Genomic DNA, 18,503 nt, shown 5'->3' with positions numbered 1-18,503 from the left:
TAAAGCCCCAGTCTCTGCAATCTAAGTGTAGAGTAGCTGCTAATCCGATTTCAGGAAACAGCCAAACCCCCACGTCCCCCTCCCTCGTCTTTCACCATCCAGGCTTACCCCTTCCCCTTGGAGAGAGACGGAAATAAAAGAAAAATGAGTGACAGCAAAGGAGTTGGAGGGAGGAATATTTAAACTGGAAGTTTGGTTGTTGAGGTATTTTTCAGTGGGTACTTAAAATACTTCAGGACTACATAACCAGGGCCCTTATTATGTATCTGGCCCTTTAATAAGGTGTGACGCTAAGAACATATTACCTGCTCACTGACTGGTCTCTCCTCAGAGTCCACTCTGCCCTCTCTGGGACGTTACTGAGGCCAAACATAAAGCAGTGTTTCATGGTGCTGGGGCTTATCTGGCCTCTGAAAGTATGTGAGACATGCCAGGAAACAAAGAAGCGTCTCTGAGCCCACTAGCAGGGTGAGCATATCCCTTTCACAGGCCACACATCTCCCTACTTTGACTTTATTTGACAGGCTAATGGTGGTTTTCAGTGGAGAAGGTCTGCACCTGGACAGAGACTGACCACACGGACCAGCACTGCTGGAGGAGAGGCAAACATCAACTCAGAATCACTCTCCAGCATACAGGCAGCTTTATCTCCTTATGTCATGTACATATATCTCATAAAAATAAAGTCTGCACTATGTTTGTGCTATAAACCTATTTATTTGAAGGTGCAAGTCTGAAGACTAAATTCTAACAGATTCAAGTTGAAATGTGAACAAACAAGTGATCATAAAGTGTACAACTCTATTTAAAACGTAGAAATCATTCTGATTTATAGGCTTCTTTTAAAGGTTATTACCTCACATCTTATTTGTTAGAATGATTTCTGTACCTATCAGGACAGCCGTGATAACCGTAACTGAATCCTTATGACACAAGTCAAATGAACAATACAATAATAGAGGCTATCCAAGATCTCTATTAAAATTTTATCTGGAGTAAAACTATAAACATATTTGGAGTAAGATGTAAGTAAAAGTACACACTCTGAGGAATGGCTCCTTATGGGATGTTAAATATTGTCTATTGTCTATAAGCATCTTATTTTCCTATGCTTCTTTAGAATATGTTTTGCAGATAAAACCTTTTTCTAGAGAGAAATTTCTAAGTATAAACACAGGGGAGAAAATGAAATGCAAAAGAACAGGCACATACAGTGGTAATACTCAAGTAAAGCAGCCAAAGCCTCCAAATTTTATACAGAACATGAGTAAACTGTACAAACTTTTTTTTACTTTCCACTGCTGCCCAAAGAATATAGATGGTAGGATGATTTCTCAAGTGATTCCTATTGCATGACCCATATATACCGTTTCCTTGTGAGGAGAGAAGTGGGCCAGAGCGACTGTATATGTTGAGGCTGGCGGCAGACTCTGCTCACCCTGAGGAAAGCATGGCCTCAACTGGCCAAACATGAGCAGTACAACCCACAGCACCTCCCAGCTTCCCCAGTGTTCGCACAGACACTGCCCAGATAGTATGAAACCATGTATTTTATACAAAAAAAATTTATTTTGATGCATTTCTTTCTCAAAACTCCTATTTTGAAACAACGAAAAGAAACAGGATATTAGGATACTGGCAGACATGTTGCCCTGAGTGTATGCATAAAGGCACACAAGGCAATGTCATACTGACATGAATAAATCTGCTGTAGTGTATTTGACATGATGAAATCCCACATACACACACTTGCACACACAGTGGTGTTAGAACAGCCTTGTGTGTGACATGAGGGGATCAGTGTCACTGTGTCACAGCTGATCCCTGGTGTACCGTAAGACAGCAGAGACCCTCAGGGCCCTCCTTCACTGCTGAGAATACAGCAGTCCATACGGCATCTGTCGTACCCACTGAAACACTGTGTGTGTGTCTGTGTGTGTGTGTGTGTGTGTGTGTGTGTGTGTGTGTGTATTTATTTTACATGCATGCCTCTGTATGCACATTTGTTTGTGCATGCATGTGTGTGTGTGTGTATGTGTTACATTATACATTTTTTTGTATGTTTCTGATTCTGCAAACTGAACTGTCTTCCTGCACTGCTGAATTACAGTAAAATGCTTCTCTCATACTCTCGTCCTTCACCCACCCTACACACTTTTTTCCTGCTCAACCTAACCCGCCAGCCACCTGCCATTGTGGCTACCTACCTGATTAACCCCATTCTCCAGAGTTCCTCCTGTGTTTATTTGTCCCGTCTTTAACGACAGGTCGCTCTGGTTGCAGCCACTGATGACCTTGGTGTAGCACTCCTGCCACAGTAGGATTGCTCCATAAACGGTCAGTAAAGACTAACTGTCTGGGGGTTAAAAGCCCCCACTGTCACAAACAAAGGTAAGTAACAGTGACTTGGTTGTGATTGTGGTAGGGCTTCTGTTCCTTCTGCTATGACTCTTTCCTCAGGTTCCTTTTAGGGAGAATGAGGCTTTCTTGTTGGATTCAGAGAGTTACTAGTTTAAAATGAATAATTTACTTTCTGTATATAGGCTAAAGGTAGAAGTTAACATCACAGAGGTTCCTTGTTAGTTTTTTGCAGTATTTTTTTTTTCTTCCAAAACTTGTGTCTGAAATTTCTTGTCAAATAAGGTTTCAGACTCCAGACTGAAATATCTCAACAACTTGATGGATTTCCATTAGATTTTGTGATGTTCATGCTCCCCACGTGATGATATTTACTGACTGTAGTTTTGCTTTAGTGTTCCTGTGACTTTTCCTGCAGCACCACCAGCAAGTTGACATGTTTGGCTTTTAGTGAAATATGTTCTGGATGGATTGCCATGAAGTTTGGCTTACACATTTGCATTCCCCTCAAGATGATTGTAATGACTTTGGTGAGCCCTCAACTTTTCATCCAGCACCATTATCAGGTAGATTAGTATATAATGACATTCCCATCAGCCTCAGCTGTACTTTGCATTTAGTACTAACTGGCAAATGTCAGCATCTAAACATGCTAGACTGGGATGGTGAACCTGATTTGTCATCTTATTTCAGTACTTGACTTGACTGTTGATAAGCCTTTGGCATATGAGTGAAAGGGTAAATAGCAATAAACACACAAAATACAGGCAGTAGTGAATTTTGTGTGGTTCATTTACTAAATCTGCAACATTTAAAAGCTTTCAAACTCAATAAACAATGGCCAAAAAGGCTAAACACTCATTTATTTAACCACTGTGTCTTCATGAGGGCGACTGAGAAAAGTGCTGATCTAACACTTCTGAAGAGGAGCCTCTTGAAAAGGCACCAAGGAGCTGGATCCACTCCCTGGGCAGACACAGACAGACTGCTCCAGATTAACTGGTTTTCTTAATGTCTCCTCTCTAGCGAAGTTTCTTTCAGAGGGCTGAGAGGCTAACAGGCCCCAGTGAAAGGCTCACTCCCCATTAGTGGAGGTAAATGGCTCTTCTGTGAGCAACCGGTTAAAGCAGGGTGGGATAAAGGGCCTCTCCACACACTTCTTCAGCCAGATTAGAGAGGTGACTCTTGTCTAGAGCATGTAAAATGTTTATACACGCACAGGGGAGCACTCTACCGTAAGAACCTGCAGCAGCGTCACCTTTACATTCATCATCAGGAATTCATGAGGCTTTTGTCTTCAGCAATGAAACAGCTCATAATGATGCATCTGAAACTCTACTGTACATTTAATCATGTTTTTATTGCTAGACCTTGAGCACTGCTTGAATGTTATTAGAACTTCTGCCTCAGTAGAAAATGTTGCAAGAAAAAACTTTGACGTATCAGTGTCCTGCCAACACATGCAAAATAATTCTGGGAAAATTGGAAATATTTCAAAACAAAAGACTGTTTTTGATAGTTTAAATAATATTTTTATGTATGTATATATATTATAAAAGAAAAAAAATATATATATATATAAAAAATCACATGCTGTTTTACATAAGTTGCCAGAATATTTCAATACATTTTTTCCATTCTACTTTTTCAACTCAAACTCTTCCTTACTTCTTGAGAGAGGGGGAGGTGAAAAAAACTGCACCTAATCGCAGGCTCGTTGCTTCCTTGCCAGCTACCAGCCCCTGATTGCATTTCAGCCGAGAAGTAAATACTACATGCTCAGTTACCAGGTGAAATCAAGCAGGCAGATGTGTCTGCAGCCTCAGTAGACACTCGCTGGACCCTGCTTCTGTCTACCTGTGCCACAGAGTTTCTAGCCAAGTCAGCTGCTGCTGATCCATGTTGCTGAGTAGGTGTGTGTGTGTGTGTGTGTGTGTGTGTGTGTGTGTGTGTGTGTCAAAGAGAGAGAGAGAGAGAGAGACAGAGAGAAAGAGAGAGAGAGAGAGAGAGAAGGTAATTTATCTGACTTTTTAAGAAATAAACTTGGAATTCAGATCTATGAAAAGAACAAACTCCACCTTCTTTTAATCAATAAAAAATAACTCCTCAAAATACAGGAGCGTCTGCAGAATCCATCAGGCCTGTTTGTTATGAAGAGTGCACAAAGGAATAGAGCAGCAGAGGTATGTTTGCCAGAGAAGGGGTGAGAATACAATAGCCCTCCTTCCAAGGGTCTGTAACCATAGACTCTAATAAAGTCACTGCCTGCAAATAAAGAGCCACTGCTCAGCTCGTGTTACAACAACAAGGACAGCATTATACAACTCAGCTCTGTTTTGAGGCACAGCACCAAATGTTGGAGAGCCTAATAATAATGACCTAGTAAGATCCTATTGTACTGATATTTGTAGAAAGCTGATGATGAGTTTATATGACTGATGTGACTGTGTTGGGTTATTTTGATATAATGTTGTGTAAAGTTTGGAGTGTAATGGGTCCTCAACAAATACTCACTGTCACTTGAATGACTTAAATGGCTTGTTTTGTTTAATTTTAACAAAAATGTAATAGATCACTCATTATATATATATTTTTTTTTAATATGTTCTTCTTTTGGACATTTCTATTCTTAACATTTAACATTTTGAAGAAAGTAAAAGTTCAGACTGTCTGAGACCAACGGACTGATTGCTCCAAATATTTTATAGCGACTTGTCAGAGTAGAAAGAAATGGATTACTATCTCACAACACTCTAAAAAAATGTGAGTACATGCTGGTAATTAACCTGCAGAATATTTCAGCATTTGTTTCAGTGATTAAAACAACAGTAAAGTGGTGTTTCTTCTGATGTTCTAAATGTGACTCTGCAGCAATTATAACTGAATTCATCTGAAATTAAACAGAACTGTTTGAGGTAAAACACTAAAACTTAAGAATGGTGAGATTTCCTTTAAATGGAGACTTTCGCTCATAAACTCTTGTCTGTATTGTGTCAATAGTTGCATCCAGCCAAAGTTTGACGGAGCCTCTCTTTGCAAATTTCAGGCCTCCCTGTTGCTAAAGGTTGTGACCCCGCTTTTTATTTTTCCCGGGGCTGTTGGGTTAATGAAGTAACAACAAACTGGGCCTGCGGCTAATTTGGAGTGGCACTTCCTGGCCCCTCCTGTCTCCACGAAGACGTATTTCATTTTCTCTTATCTCTGCCTCGGTCATGTGGCTTTCCGCATGGACGCCCATGTCTCCCCCAGTTGCACGACTAATGGAAACTTCGTTAATGTCATTAATCTGCAGACCAGGACACGAACCAAACACGTTTAACCTCTCTGGGCAGGCCTCTGCCACTGAAGCTGTAGTGACTGTCCACACACTCTTGTACTTGTGGATCAGTGTGACATGTAACCATATGAGATTCTCTTGTTCACATCAGTTGAAGCCACTTCAAACCATCATGGGACTAGCACCTGACATAGCAAAGCCTTATTAATTAATATTCTATTGTGTTTTAATTAGTTTACTGATATCAAAATGTTAGAAGGATGCTTTCTGAGAAGATCCCGGCATCCCTCAGTTTACACTGAATATTTATCTTTTCTAATCAGCCTCACATTAGTGAATGGGGGTTTATAGACAACAGCACTCTCACTTCCACTATGCACATTTAAACAATGACAATGTCAAAAGACTGCTTAATGACTAATCAGATGGCTGGGATTCATGCCTCATTCATGCCTTATTCACACATTCCACCAGCTCCATGAATGGACACTCTCAGCCCCACATGTCATATACTTTCATTCATAAAGAAGAAAACAGGAGAGGGGGAGTGAGGTTGAAAAAAAAAAAAACAGGAATCTGTCTTGTGGGATGGGTAACCCAGGGGACATTTTCTTTTGTGTGGCGCTCAGCTTATGGGGCCAAATGCCAGCAGGCTTACCTCCACACTGTCTGTCTGTGTGTGTCCCCCTTTCCTTTGCACACAGTAATTAGGAGGATCTTAATGGAGAGGGGGTTTATTAGTGTCTGAGGAAGGCTTTAAACGTCACTTTAATTAAGGGGGATTCGGCCGACAGCTTGTGTGGCGATGTCACCCGTTTTATAAAATCCTTGTTTGGGCACAACAGGAAAATAGAAGTGGTTCTTTAAAAGGAAGGGGGGAAAAATTGCTTTCCAGAGGAAGGCCGTCTAGACCTGCGGTCAGAGACAGAATAGATAGTCTGACCCTGGCTGAGCATTAAGATGACAGTCATTATCTGCCAAGAAATTCCACGTGTGCATGCAGGGAGCAACACCAACCCCTCCTCCCCCAGAAAAAAAAAATCAGCTAAATAAACCATCCACCCCTCTGAAACTGTTTCATTCAAAAGATAACCTCACCGCTAAAATTTTGGGGGGATTAATTTATTCTCAGCATATCCTATGGCCATTCATGCAGGATATAAAATCCTAGATTATTTCCTGCTTGGTTAACCCGCATCCGGCCAGTCCCTCTCACAAAGCCATTCTAATGTTGCCATTAGTTATGCTCCTCTGGTGGCCAAAAGATTGATCCCAGAGACTTGGAATCCAATAAATGTGTACATGAATGGCAGAGGGAGATAACACGTTTCTCACAGATAGCGCGAGGGGCCGATCAGTGCTGAAACATGATTGGAAAAAGATGATTAACGATATAATATTTGAAAATAACCTCAACATTAAATTCAGCATTAAATTTTTCAATAGGCTTTTTCTTTGCCTTGTCTTTTTTATGAACTGACATTTAATATATTATTTATACTTCAGCTTTTGTGTAAACACATATTACTATTAGCCGCTGATTTAACTTAAAACCGCCGGAAAGGCTGGAATCATTACATTTCTTTACTTGTTTGCCAAAAAAAAACTTATTTCAAGTGTCAAGCATGTTGTTAATCTTAAAAAGGTTCAATGAGGATTTTTTATCTTTGATGGGAAAAATAGAAAAAAATAGAAGGAAGCTTCTGAGTCAAAACAAAAAAAAAAAGGAAGCTATCCCAACAACCGCATGTATTCACTCATAAAAGCCAGTGTTGTCACAGACATCATGAGGCTATAAAAGTAGAGTCTTCCACAATAACTGCAGCTGCTGAGAGCCTACAGAGGGGATCTGATAATGGGCCCGAGGGGAAACGACAACGTGCTAAGGGACCAGGGATTGTCTGGAAGACAGATAAGAAGACACAGGAACAGGTTATCAGCTAGTTTATGAGGTGTCACTCTGCTCAAACACTCACCTGTTCTGCAGGAAAATCATAGCGTCACAAACAGGCATCCCATTAATTCATGCAGGGATCTTGCTGTTATGGTTCATTTAAATGTAGACAGCTTTTACACCTTTTAAATCAGGTACAATGTTGAGATTCTTCTATATAGAATCTGCTCTATTTTGTTTAAAAAAAAAAAAAGTATATTTTTTTCCAGTAATCAAAACTGAAAATCAAAACTACACTCAGACAAATTTTTTATATAACTCATATATAAAGTGAAACCGTATGACGTCAGGATTTGCAGTGTAAACCCATGTGACATTCTGTGTTAACTCGGGAAAATGTCTCATGTCTAACATGGTCAAATATTGATGTTGCAACAACTCAGAGAGAGCTCCTGGGACTCACATGAAATATTGTGTCAATCCAGAATTGTTTTTTTTTTTTTTTTCTAACACAGCGATGAGTGGAAATTGCCAGTAAAATGTCTAGGTTTTCCACTGTTAGCTTCAAGACACAGTGTACAGGTGCACCATCCAACTGCGGCTGTATACTCTGCTTTCACAATTTATTTATTATTATTATCATTTCAGCCCAATGCAGTAATTTACCTGTTGGGTGTGGTCCCTAAAACATTGAAAAATATATAGCATAGCATGGAAATAACATCAACATTTAAAAAGGAAGAAAAAAGGAATCAGGTGAGAGAGCTGTTTGACTCAGACAAATGGCGGCTGACCTGGTAGCACATAGAGGTGATGTGCCCTGTGGCACCACTGGACAGGTGCTTTCAGAACACTTCCTGTGTAGGTGGAGGACGCTGCCGTCACTGCACCCTGGGCCATTCTACACAAAAAAGTCACAACACAGAGCATTTGTTGACAATATATTTCAAGGACATCAACCTTTTCTACTTATCACTTCCTATTGCACTTGTTTACAGGATTTAGTTTAGTTAATTTACATTAAATTACACTGATTGCTTCATTCAGTCATACAAAGCTGACAGAATGGAGGACTATAGTAGGTATTTTATTTTTAATGCAGAGCAAAATAGCATTTTCCACAATGAAATCAATCTAAATAATAAAATACAATGTCAATTTCTCTTTTCCAGTGACTTCTTCCATAGATGATAACGATCACCACATCATGAATAATTAAAGAGTATTTTTTGTTATCATCTTTCAGCAGCTTGTCGTAATGTACAGGGAACGTATGCTTACTGAAATGGTTAATTGCAAAATATTTCGTAAAAACTTTACTTTGTTAAATCCCTCAAGGTGCATTATAGTTTACTTTTACATTAGATAACATAGTTACATGACATGCCTCATTGTGCAGACCACAATGCCTCTAAATCAGAGAGAAATGTTCCTTTCCATAAAACAAATAAATAAATGTATAAATACAGCCCCACTGTAGACTGCTCAACTGCATGGCTACATTCTCCAGATTTTTTATCATTATTCTTTCACCCACATAAATGATCAAAACAAATGACAATCTCTGTGCAAAGAAAAGACGGAGCCCACAAAAGGGAGTCTGACAGCCATTTCCACAACAGATGTTTTTACAGAGGGGTGTCTTCTCTCCACTGAGCAGTCTCACACATGAGAGACCCCCAAAAGCTTCAGAGAAACGTCCAGAAAACCAACATGTAAATTTGTAACTGCCATGTCTCAGACTAGCGGGCCCACGCCAATTTTATTTCTTTGGTAAAAAAAAAACCTAGGAAAATAAGAAATATCCAAATAAACATATCAGCATGGATGATTTATAAAGGCAGAGGGACAGAATTAGAACTTCAATATCAGAAAAAGACAACAGACAACATTGTTATGTGTTATCATGAAAAGATAAGTCGCTATTGATCCAGATTGTGGGCAAAGGCTGCAATATTGACAGGAAGACAGAATATGTCGGAGGGGCAATATTTCATACATTTGGCCTGTTCACTCCATCACTGTGAGAGGGTGTTTTTCTGGGCTGTATATAATAACACGTGTGCTCTTTATTTCCCTCAGATCAATGGTAATGCGAGGGGGGCCACATAAGATGGATGCCACAGGCAGGTTAACCTATCGACTGCTGAACAGAGACACACAGACCAAGACAAGGGAGACCAACCCATTTACTGAGATGAACCCAAGCCAGTTGTGTTTTGAATTGCACTGCTTATTGCACCCATTTGTTGCAGCTTATTGTGTCAAACAAAACTTTACTTATGGTAAATACAAAATGTAATTTACTTTCATAGGTTTATCTGCTGTATATACATCTCTAAGGGTTGTCAGCGTTTCTCTATTAGATATATAAATGTGATATACAATGAGACATATAAACATTTTACAAGCTTAATGGTCTACATGTCCTGTGTAACCCTGCAATACTTGTGTACCCTGTGACTGTGGAAGAAGTGGCAATGCGCTGCCTGGTGACCACTTCCTGGAGACAGGACAGGAGGCAGACGGGAGGGCAGGCTAGCCCTCACAGGTGGCCCGGATCTGGATAAGGTCAGCACTCGCCCTCGGACAACCAGCCAGCTAATCTCACGCTCATGCTCCAAGTCTCCTCAAGTCACTAACACTGCAGCTCTTAATAAAGAAAAAAAGTGCAAAAGAAAAAATTGTATTGAAAACGTATGCCAACTTTGATTTCGCAAGTGTTGTTAATCCTGTACTTTTGTAAAAATCAACACAAGAACGCTTTGAATCCCACGACCTTCAGAACCAAGCAGAGAGGTGAAATGATAAGTAAGTCTTATATTTGATTAAATATGGGTGATGATTGTGAAGGAGGCCTTATATTGTAAAAGTTTCAATTAATTAAACTGCACTGTGCTTGAATTCACTCTGTAAATGCACCTTTTGTAATGCTGTGGAACAGATATGTTCAGTGTTTAAAATTTTTTAACAAATTCTCTCTGCAAATAATGTGCTGATCCCATCTCTGCTGCACAGGTGATTCAACTGAAAAATATCAGATAATTCTGTGCCTTTCTATTGTGGATGCAATGCTACACGTTCACTAAGAAAATATAATAAAATCTAAATATGAAGTCACTCTGGCTGAACTGCAAATCGAACGTTAATAGAATAACACTGTTCCGACAGACAGCGCTGAGCATTATTGTCTAAAGTTAGGTAAAGGGTAATTAATTTGGCAGTAAATCATTCAGTGTTTTGGGGACTCTGATGAGAATTGTAAAATTAATTTATTTTTGCTCAGACAACCCCCAGCCAACCCCCCCCCCCCCCCCCCCCCCCCCTTCCCGTCCCCACTGTCTGTGTGAAAATGGAAATCTGTGCCACCAGTACAATATCCACATTATGTGCCCTGACTCAACATTGTTGCATGACATGCTTGATTGTACCCCAGCATATAGGAGCGGAAATGTGTAAACATACCATTAGCACATATTAAAGTTTCTCTTCTACTTGCAACAGCGTGTACTGTAATGAGTTTATAAGTTTTTTTATTATTTATTCTGGTTGTTAGACATTTGTGGACAAATCTTGTCCTTATGCCTAAAAGCAGAAGAAATACAATCATTTCCAAACTCAAATGTACTTTCAATACAGTTTGTGAAAATATTCAAATACTTTGAGTCATATATTTTACTGCCATGTTATTTCAACTCAATCCTCACTGGAAATTTTAAATAATAATGTTGCTTGAGGCTAAGTGCAATACAGGCTTTGTTATTATTGATGCTTTATGTCACTTGTATTGATCCAGTTTATTGTATGTGTGTTTATATGTGATTATATAATGATTATATAGCTGGATGTTTGCATGCTTCTCAGTATTTTTTGTGATGCAACAATAGCAGGGGATAAATTACCACAAAGAATATTTTAACCTTTATCATTTATAGTGTTATCTTCAAAGTGAGGCTTCTTTAATATAATCAGAATTGTTCTATTTTGCAATGCATTCATTTACATGTAGTTGGAATAACTGATTGGATAAGTGCATGACTAGCTATGTCTCCCTCTCTCACTTGCACAAAAGCATGGACTTATACACCAACTGCTAACCACTGTGTGCAAAAAGCTGGGAAGTCTTTGCTCACAAAGGCAAATCAGAAAAACTGACCAAACATAAATGACTATAGCAATCAGAGTTGTTGTTCCCAGATGGGATTAAAGTAAAGATGAAAGATAACAACCTTCCTCCACAACATCAGCTACACTTCTTTTGATAATTGCAACATAAAATTTAAGCACAAGGATGTCGCTTCTTCTTGTAAACTACTCACAGCTGTAATGGAACGAGTTTTTAACAAAATAATTAATAATAATACGTTTATTTTACTCTGAGATGCTATAAACTATTGTAAATCTGATAATAGCCATGAATTTCCTTTGTTGTTTTGTTTCTACTGGGGGGTCTCAAAAGCAACCCATCTCTCAGAGAAGTGGATGAGGTCCCGCTGTCAGTAATAACTCAATGCTGCCACCCAGTGTTGGGACATATTTCCTTTAAAAAGAAAAAAAAGTGAAACCCTTTGGTGTCAGCTTTATAAAGTCTGTTAGCACGAGTTTGTATTTAGGGCTGAATTCTGAATTGTAAATGATGAAAAAAAAATTAAAAATATAGGGTGTCCTTGAGAGCATTAACTTTTGTGCAGAGATAAATGTGACACTTCAGTTATGATTTTGCTTTGTTGGTAAAAGTGTATATGTTGTCTGAAGCTTGGGCCTGTACAATTTTAACACAAGTGTGAACGCGATATTGCAGTATATTGATGCTACTCAATGAATGCAAGTGCATCAATATGTGTTGTATGACTCGGAGGCTGTTCTCAGTGTCAGCTGTTAACACACATGGAGAAAACAAGATGCTCTTCTCTGCCGTAGGTTTTACACGCTCTCCCCCCAGATACCTCAGCCCCACCTGTCTAGCCATGAGCTCAGGGTTGAAACAGAGTTCAGCCAAGTTGAGAATTGTTCTTGCTTGTTTTATCAGTGGTGTGTACCATATTTCCTGATGAAATACTACAACCGGCAAGAGATACTGCCAAGGGAGCAAGAAAACAATTGAATGGGCATTAATGATTTACATGTACATATCTGCCATAATACCAACACAGGCGGAGGTAACTGAGAGCAGGCTCTGATGGCATCATTGATGCTGCCTCAGATAACACCTTCATCATCAACTATGTATGGATCTGGCAAAAGATATAAGATAATGTCCCACTGAGAGTAGACTATTTGCTGCCCAGGCCAGTGTTGAGAAACTGAGTCAGGAACAAAAGATGAGTCACGGAAAGCTTCACATTTATTGAGGAGAAAGTCTTAACAAAACATGTGTATGATTAGCTGTAAAAGTCTTGGTTTTCAGTGGAAGATAAGAATACACGAAATTGATTTCACATTTTAAAAGAAAGCTATTACACCTTGAGCAGTTGTTGGACACGACCTATTAGCACCAGCAAAGATTTTGCTTTGTGTGAGTGAGTGTGTCTTTTCTTGCTCTGCCTTATTTGCTTTGTTTGAGTCCTGCTATAGGTTAATAGTTTATTGTTCTTTTTTTGTTGCCTTAAAACACATTGTTGTACTCACTAAAATGTTATATCTTAGGTGTGTGTTTCCCTTAACGAATAAGTCACAGGTATGATGTGTGGGATAGCTTAAAGACAATTTAATAAAATGTGTAACATTGTTGTCAAAATACCTAGTTTATATAATTAGGACTAGTTATCCTTCTTATTTTTTAAAATAGCTTCAATTTACCAGCTTAATTTAGTTCATGCAGCATATATTACAAAAAAAAAGGAAATTTGGGGTTGAGAAAATGGCAACTAACAATTATTTTCAGTGTCAATTAATCTGTGATACAATTGGCCTCTGGCCAACGTGACACATTCAAATACCTTATTTTGTTCAATCAACTGTCCAAACCCAAAAAATACCCTGTTTTCAATTATATAAAACTGAGAAACACTGAGAAACAAATCAATTTTTGTGAATTTTTCGGTGAAAAATTACTCAAATTATTAATTGATCACCAAAATAGCTGCAGATCAGCAACTACAAAAAGTTTAATTTGCGAAGGCGAGTTTTTCTGTCGATCGACTAATGAATTAATCGACAAATCGTTCAAGATCGTTCAATCGTTCATTACCACTAACAAATCGCTTTTCTGTTTAAAAAATGTTTAAAAAACAGCGTGTATAGACATTTATAACAGAAACCCGTATTTAACTAGGCTGTTTACAATCAAAGGAAATGACGTGCTAATGTTTTGAATCGTGCGGGCCAACAAGGAGCACGGATAGAAAGCCTGGTCCCACTGCACTGACCTGCCTCCAACTACTACATTTGATGAAAACTTTGAGCTTCATGTCCCCGTAATTTCTGCCACAGTAAGTTTTACTGCGTTGCAATTCGCTCCGGTACAAATAACCGAGGTCGGTTTGGCAGCAAGTGTTAGCCGTTAGCTAGCAGTTATTGTCCGCTAACAACAAACCACTTAGCTAGCTCTGGTTCGCTAACAGCCTACCTCTATTCCTGCCAGAGGTTACGGAGATGAAGGCGAAGCTTGTTGATGAAAGGACACTGAAGTGAAGAAATTTCGTGCGTGGAACAACTGGCTGAATGAGGTGGATGCTAACAAACGACGATAGCTTAGCCGTGGTGTCAACCATTAGCGGGTAACTAACATCCGAGTAGCTGTAATGCTAACGCTGGGCAGCAGAACCAATGTGGCAAGGTTGTTATGTTGCACTAAACGAGAGCGACGCAAAAGCACTGTTTGATGACATTAGTTACCTGCAGCTGTAACATCAATGAATTACTTTGCAGCAAAGGTATGACGTGGTTTTCCCAATGATGTTAATGTTAGTTGTGGCTGCATCCTGGCTAACCTTTCTCCTCTGGCGATCTCTGTTGAAACTGTTACTGTAAGATGCTGCAGCGGCAACAAGCTTTCACAACCAGGCTTTCGTAAGAGAAATGCTTTGGTAACACCGTTATGTCAGCCTGAGCTGGTAGTGTACCATATTTGGTGCACGGATGACAACTGCTGTGTTTGGTTATTTGAGGTCTGCAGTCACTGCTGCTCATTATAACACCCTCGACCATCTGCTGTACCCCAACTCCAGCACTCCACACAATGGACCTCCACAAAATCATCCACGGTGCGATGCACGAATTTATTCAGGCTTACATTCCCGATGCAGATCTCAGGTAAACAGTTCCTCCTTTTTTTTTTTTTTTTTTTTTTTTTTGCATCCTTACAGTAATGTGTAGTTCAATCAGTTTGACAGTGACTTATTTTTTTTTACCATTCACTGCAGCACACTGGATGATGTTCTTCTGTCTTACATCACTGGAGTCCTGGAGGATCTGGGCTCCCAGCAGAGTGTGGAGGAGAACTTTGATGTGGAGGTCTTTGCAGAGATGCTAGAAGCTTACATACCTGGCTTTGCTGAAATTGAAAGGTAAGAGACTGCCACACTTTTTTCTGTTCCGATTGTATTGGGTCAATGAAATAACTACATTACTCTGTCATTTATTATTATAAAGGTGTTTTTTTTTTTTTTTTTTTTTTTTATTTTGCAGTGTTAAAGTCTGTGAAATGATGTTCAGCCTGGCTTCAAAACTAGCCACTGCTCGGACCTCAGGTACTGCATTTATTATTATTTCTGATTCAGTTTTGTGGCAGTCTTATGCTTTCCAAATAGTTTCATCATTTTCATAATACTGCCAAAAGAGTCGCCAAAACAAAACTTTGCTGGGCAGTGACACTCAATTTACATGGTTATCATCAACCCAACGTTATACTATTGTGTGCTGAGGATAATTTGTTTCTTTATTAGCCGATGAAGAAAACGGTGTGCCTAAGGCGAGGACAGATGATATTTCTTTGAAACTCACCACAATGCCCAGTGAACCTCCACCAGGAGAAGAAACACAGTGCCTTAAAACACAGACAGAGGGCGCCACTGCCAAGGTGATCATTTCACTGCACATCAGCACCTTATTTTCCTTTTCTTGATGCACTTGATTTCAGAGGATATATAAATGTCTATATGTCCAGTTACCAGTGTCTGAGTGGGAAGCCCAGGAGCAGCACCTCCTGGAGATGTTTCCCAAGTGTAGTCTGTCTGAGGCTCGTAGTGCCCTCTCTATTGCCAAAGGAGACATGGAGGAAGCTGTGCGCCTTATCATAGAGGGCGATGTTCAACTCAGCCCCACTCCTCTTAATGTGAGTCTCTGCCAAAGACTGTCACTTTGTTTGATGTCGGCTGCTGCCTGCCTTGTGTAGATCTGATTTGATGGTATCCTGTTGCCTCAGGTAAACCATGGGAAAAATATTTCCTCACTGGCAGACCAGAAACTGAAAGAGAGCATCCTTGAGAAGTGAGTAAGATTGCTATTATACTGTGGAAAGCAGAACTAGCCCCGCTTCTTTATTAGAGTGTTTGCGACTATGTTTCATCTCCACAGGTACATGCTGGTGGACAGGGAGGAGGACAACAAAACGCACCGGCCTGTCGCCCCCAAAGATGTAAGTTGCTGGTTATAGTCCATATCCACAGTGTAGCTTTACCAAATGCATTTCATACAATAAAACCTGTGCACTCCGATGTGATTCCTGCAGGCTCCAAAGAAGCTAGTGCGGTACCATGGTAATCAGGTGGTAACCACAAAGGGAGAGCGATATCAACTTGTTAAGAAAAATGAGACGGAGGACATGAAGAAGACATATGTCAACCTCAAGCCTGCACGAAAGTACAGATTCCATTGATGACAAGCACACCACTGGAAGAGCAGCTACTGACAATATTGTTTACACTCTTATTAATTTATCAAGTCCATTTAGCCTGAATTTGTTAGATTTTTTTTCCCCCAAGTAAAGGAACATATTCGTTAGTTAGTGTCAGTGGCTTATTTGAACAAAATGTTACCATTATATGCCTTGGTTAAAATGTAAAATTACGGTGTTTTCAGTTGCATCACTGTTCAATTTAGAAAATTTTGTGTGATATATTGGTGGGGATGTTGTAACTTGTGTTCTGGTTTGTGTAACAGCCTAACCTATCTACGTTTTGCCATCTCAGCAGGTCTGATGTTGCACTGACGTTACTGTTTTTTTTTTGTTTTTGTTTGTTTTTTTTAACCATATAATTTTATTTTTATTTTTTTATCATAATCATTATTTTTGGGTTTTTTGTTATTGTCCTTTAACGTAGTACAATACAGATTCATAATTATGACACAACGTTATAGAGATGAATCTATTTTCATTTCTGTAAATAAGTTCTAGTGGTGCTGTAAAATTTCTTCTGGACATTACAAATAGCAACTGCTTTTATGTACATTTTAAATCATTGATGCCAATTTTATTTAAAGTTCTATTTTTACATCATACGGAAATAGCGCTGTGAAAATATTGAGTCAGGCCTTGTGTTTTGGACAATTTGTTGTGCTACAAAATGGTTTTCAGATGAAATTGTTGTCTGAGACAGATCCTTTTTTTTTATGAACATTTGGATACCTTAGTGCGTGCTACAACCATTCAGTTTATATTACTTATGATACACCTACAGCATTGTTTACTGGCTAGATTATAGTGTGTACACTACTAAATGTCGACTAAACAACAAAAAATTCAAGCCTGCATGAAGCAGCTGACGTATCAGGATGCTCCAGATTTCAGCTGATTTATCCAGATAACTTTCAATATGATGGAGGTTCAATGCTTCTGAGACTGTTGAGTATCACCTTGAATTGTCCTCTTAACAGGTCCACAAGGGAAAAACCATAGTCCTGATTTGCTTTTATTACCTTCTAGGGCACGTAGGGCAAATAAAGGGTATGTGATAATATGCAAAGTTTTATACTATACAAAGTTATTTTTGTTGTCTATGATTTCTAAAATGGAAAAACAGAAAAACATATCATTTTGAAAAAAATTGAAACATGATGTCTTTGGCTCAAAGTATTAAAAACCTGTCACTATGACCCGACAGAATCTTGAGCAGCCTTGTTATAATTAAACAAGGGGTGCACTTATTTTCACGCACCTTTAAAATAATTGTATTACTCGACTGTAATGGAAAACACTAAAACTATCAATAAAGTCTTTGTTAGTTAATTTTCTAGCACAACAAATTCTATTCGCAAGGGTGCACTGACGATTACAGCACTAAATTCTGGCGTAATGAAGTGGAGGACCGGTTGCCCCTTAAATGTTAACCGAAACACGCTGCTGGAGGACTTGATTTTAAAGTTCATTCCAACAGCATTGTCTTTATTTTTGATATAGATGTTTAGATTTGCAAAGTCTCAGATCATGCATTTTATTGTGAAGAGGCGCTGTTGTTTGCTTTAAGGGTCTGTTTACATGTTACTGAAGTGCTCCTCTTGGTTCCTTTCATCTCATTTGTGTTCTGTGAATTTTGCTTCGCTTGTGATCGTTGGTTGTGAAATTTCTGATTATGATGAGACTCTTATTTCTTGGTAATTGTATATTAGGATAAATGGGTTGGTCAGTTTTTTTTTTTAGATATATACCTGTTTATTTGTGTTCCCCTCTGCACCCGTTTGGAGCAACTATAAGAAATTGTTTTTGATTGGTGGTATAATATAGCTTTCTTGAGTGTAGGTATAACACAATCAAGTGTTGAAAATAAGTGTTGTTACTGATACTTGTCATTATCAGCAGCAATGTTGTCTTCAATTACTATATGATGGTGTTACCATAGAGCATGGTATAGGCTTACTGAAGCTGTTCAGTCACAACTGAGTTTTAACCCCTCACTTTGAGAAACCATTGATGCACAATTTGTAGTAAATAAATACTAATTTTTGTAGACTACCATTCAGCATTGTGTTCTTTGATTTATTCACCCATGTGACAGAAGGAACAAGTTTAACAACTCATCACATCTTTCAGCAGTC

The 18,503-nt window shown here is 39.0% G+C and overlaps 1 protein-coding gene and 1 long non-coding RNA gene across 7 annotated transcripts in view; one reads left to right on the top strand and one right to left on the bottom strand.

Annotated features, from left to right (window-relative positions):
- The window catches only part of LOC139622852 (uncharacterized), a 28,927-nt gene extending 14,295 nt beyond the window's left edge, over positions 1-14,632 (bottom strand). The window contains exons 1-4 of one of the 2 annotated variants that reach the window (XR_011691381.1): positions 14,367-14,632; positions 9,986-10,181; positions 8,324-8,430; positions 6,819-7,536 (exon numbers count right to left, since the gene is read on the bottom strand). This is a non-coding gene — a long non-coding RNA (uncharacterized lncRNA). Of the gene's footprint in view, positions 1-6,818; positions 7,537-8,323; positions 8,431-9,985; positions 10,182-14,366 lie in introns of those variants that run through there. The other variant, XR_011691380.1, reaches the window with a different exon arrangement.
- cuedc2 (CUE domain containing 2) lies at positions 13,609-18,427 on the top strand. Of its 5 annotated transcripts, none has more exons than XM_071480518.1 (9): positions 13,609-13,960; positions 14,639-14,783; positions 14,894-15,037; positions 15,159-15,220; positions 15,416-15,549; positions 15,637-15,804; positions 15,895-15,959; positions 16,047-16,107; positions 16,201-18,427. In XM_071480518.1, exons 2-9 carry the CDS (start codon positions 14,710-14,712, stop codon positions 16,345-16,347), a joined length of 855 nt encoding a protein of 284 aa, XP_071336619.1. In that variant the 5' UTR covers positions 13,609-13,960; positions 14,639-14,709; the 3' UTR covers positions 16,348-18,427. The 5 variants fall into 5 exon arrangements, with proteins under 5 accessions (XP_071336619.1, XP_071336615.1, XP_071336616.1 ...); XM_071480514.1 differs by having other exon boundaries at positions 13,617-13,960; positions 14,699-14,783; XM_071480515.1 differs by lacking the exon at positions 13,609-13,960 and adding an exon at positions 13,984-14,197 and having other exon boundaries at positions 14,699-14,783.
- Positions 18,428-18,503: the final 76 nt, after the last annotated feature.

The sequence above is a fragment of the Trachinotus anak genome, unplaced genomic scaffold (assembly GCF_046630095.1).
Source record: "Trachinotus anak isolate AG129_WGS33_773 ecotype Australia unplaced genomic scaffold, CSIRO_AGI_Tana_v1 ptg000007l, whole genome shotgun sequence".
Classification (NCBI taxonomy): domain Eukaryota; kingdom Metazoa; phylum Chordata; class Actinopteri; order Carangiformes; family Carangidae; genus Trachinotus; species Trachinotus anak.
The sequence above is the reverse complement of the archived record's forward strand: the minus strand, read 5'-3'. Positions and strand labels throughout refer to the sequence as shown.

Coding starts and splice junctions, on each gene's coding strand:
- cuedc2 (XM_071480513.1), top strand. CDS start 14,353: ATGACATTAGTTACCTGCAGCTGTAACATCAATGAATTACTTTGCAGC. Junction 15,805..15,894: donor TCAGCCCCACTCCTCTTAAT/GTGAGTCTCTGC, acceptor CTGTTGCCTCAG/GTAAACCATGGGAAAAATAT. Junction 15,960..16,046: donor AAAGAGAGCATCCTTGAGAA/GTGAGTAAGATT, acceptor TCATCTCCACAG/GTACATGCTGGTGGACAGGG.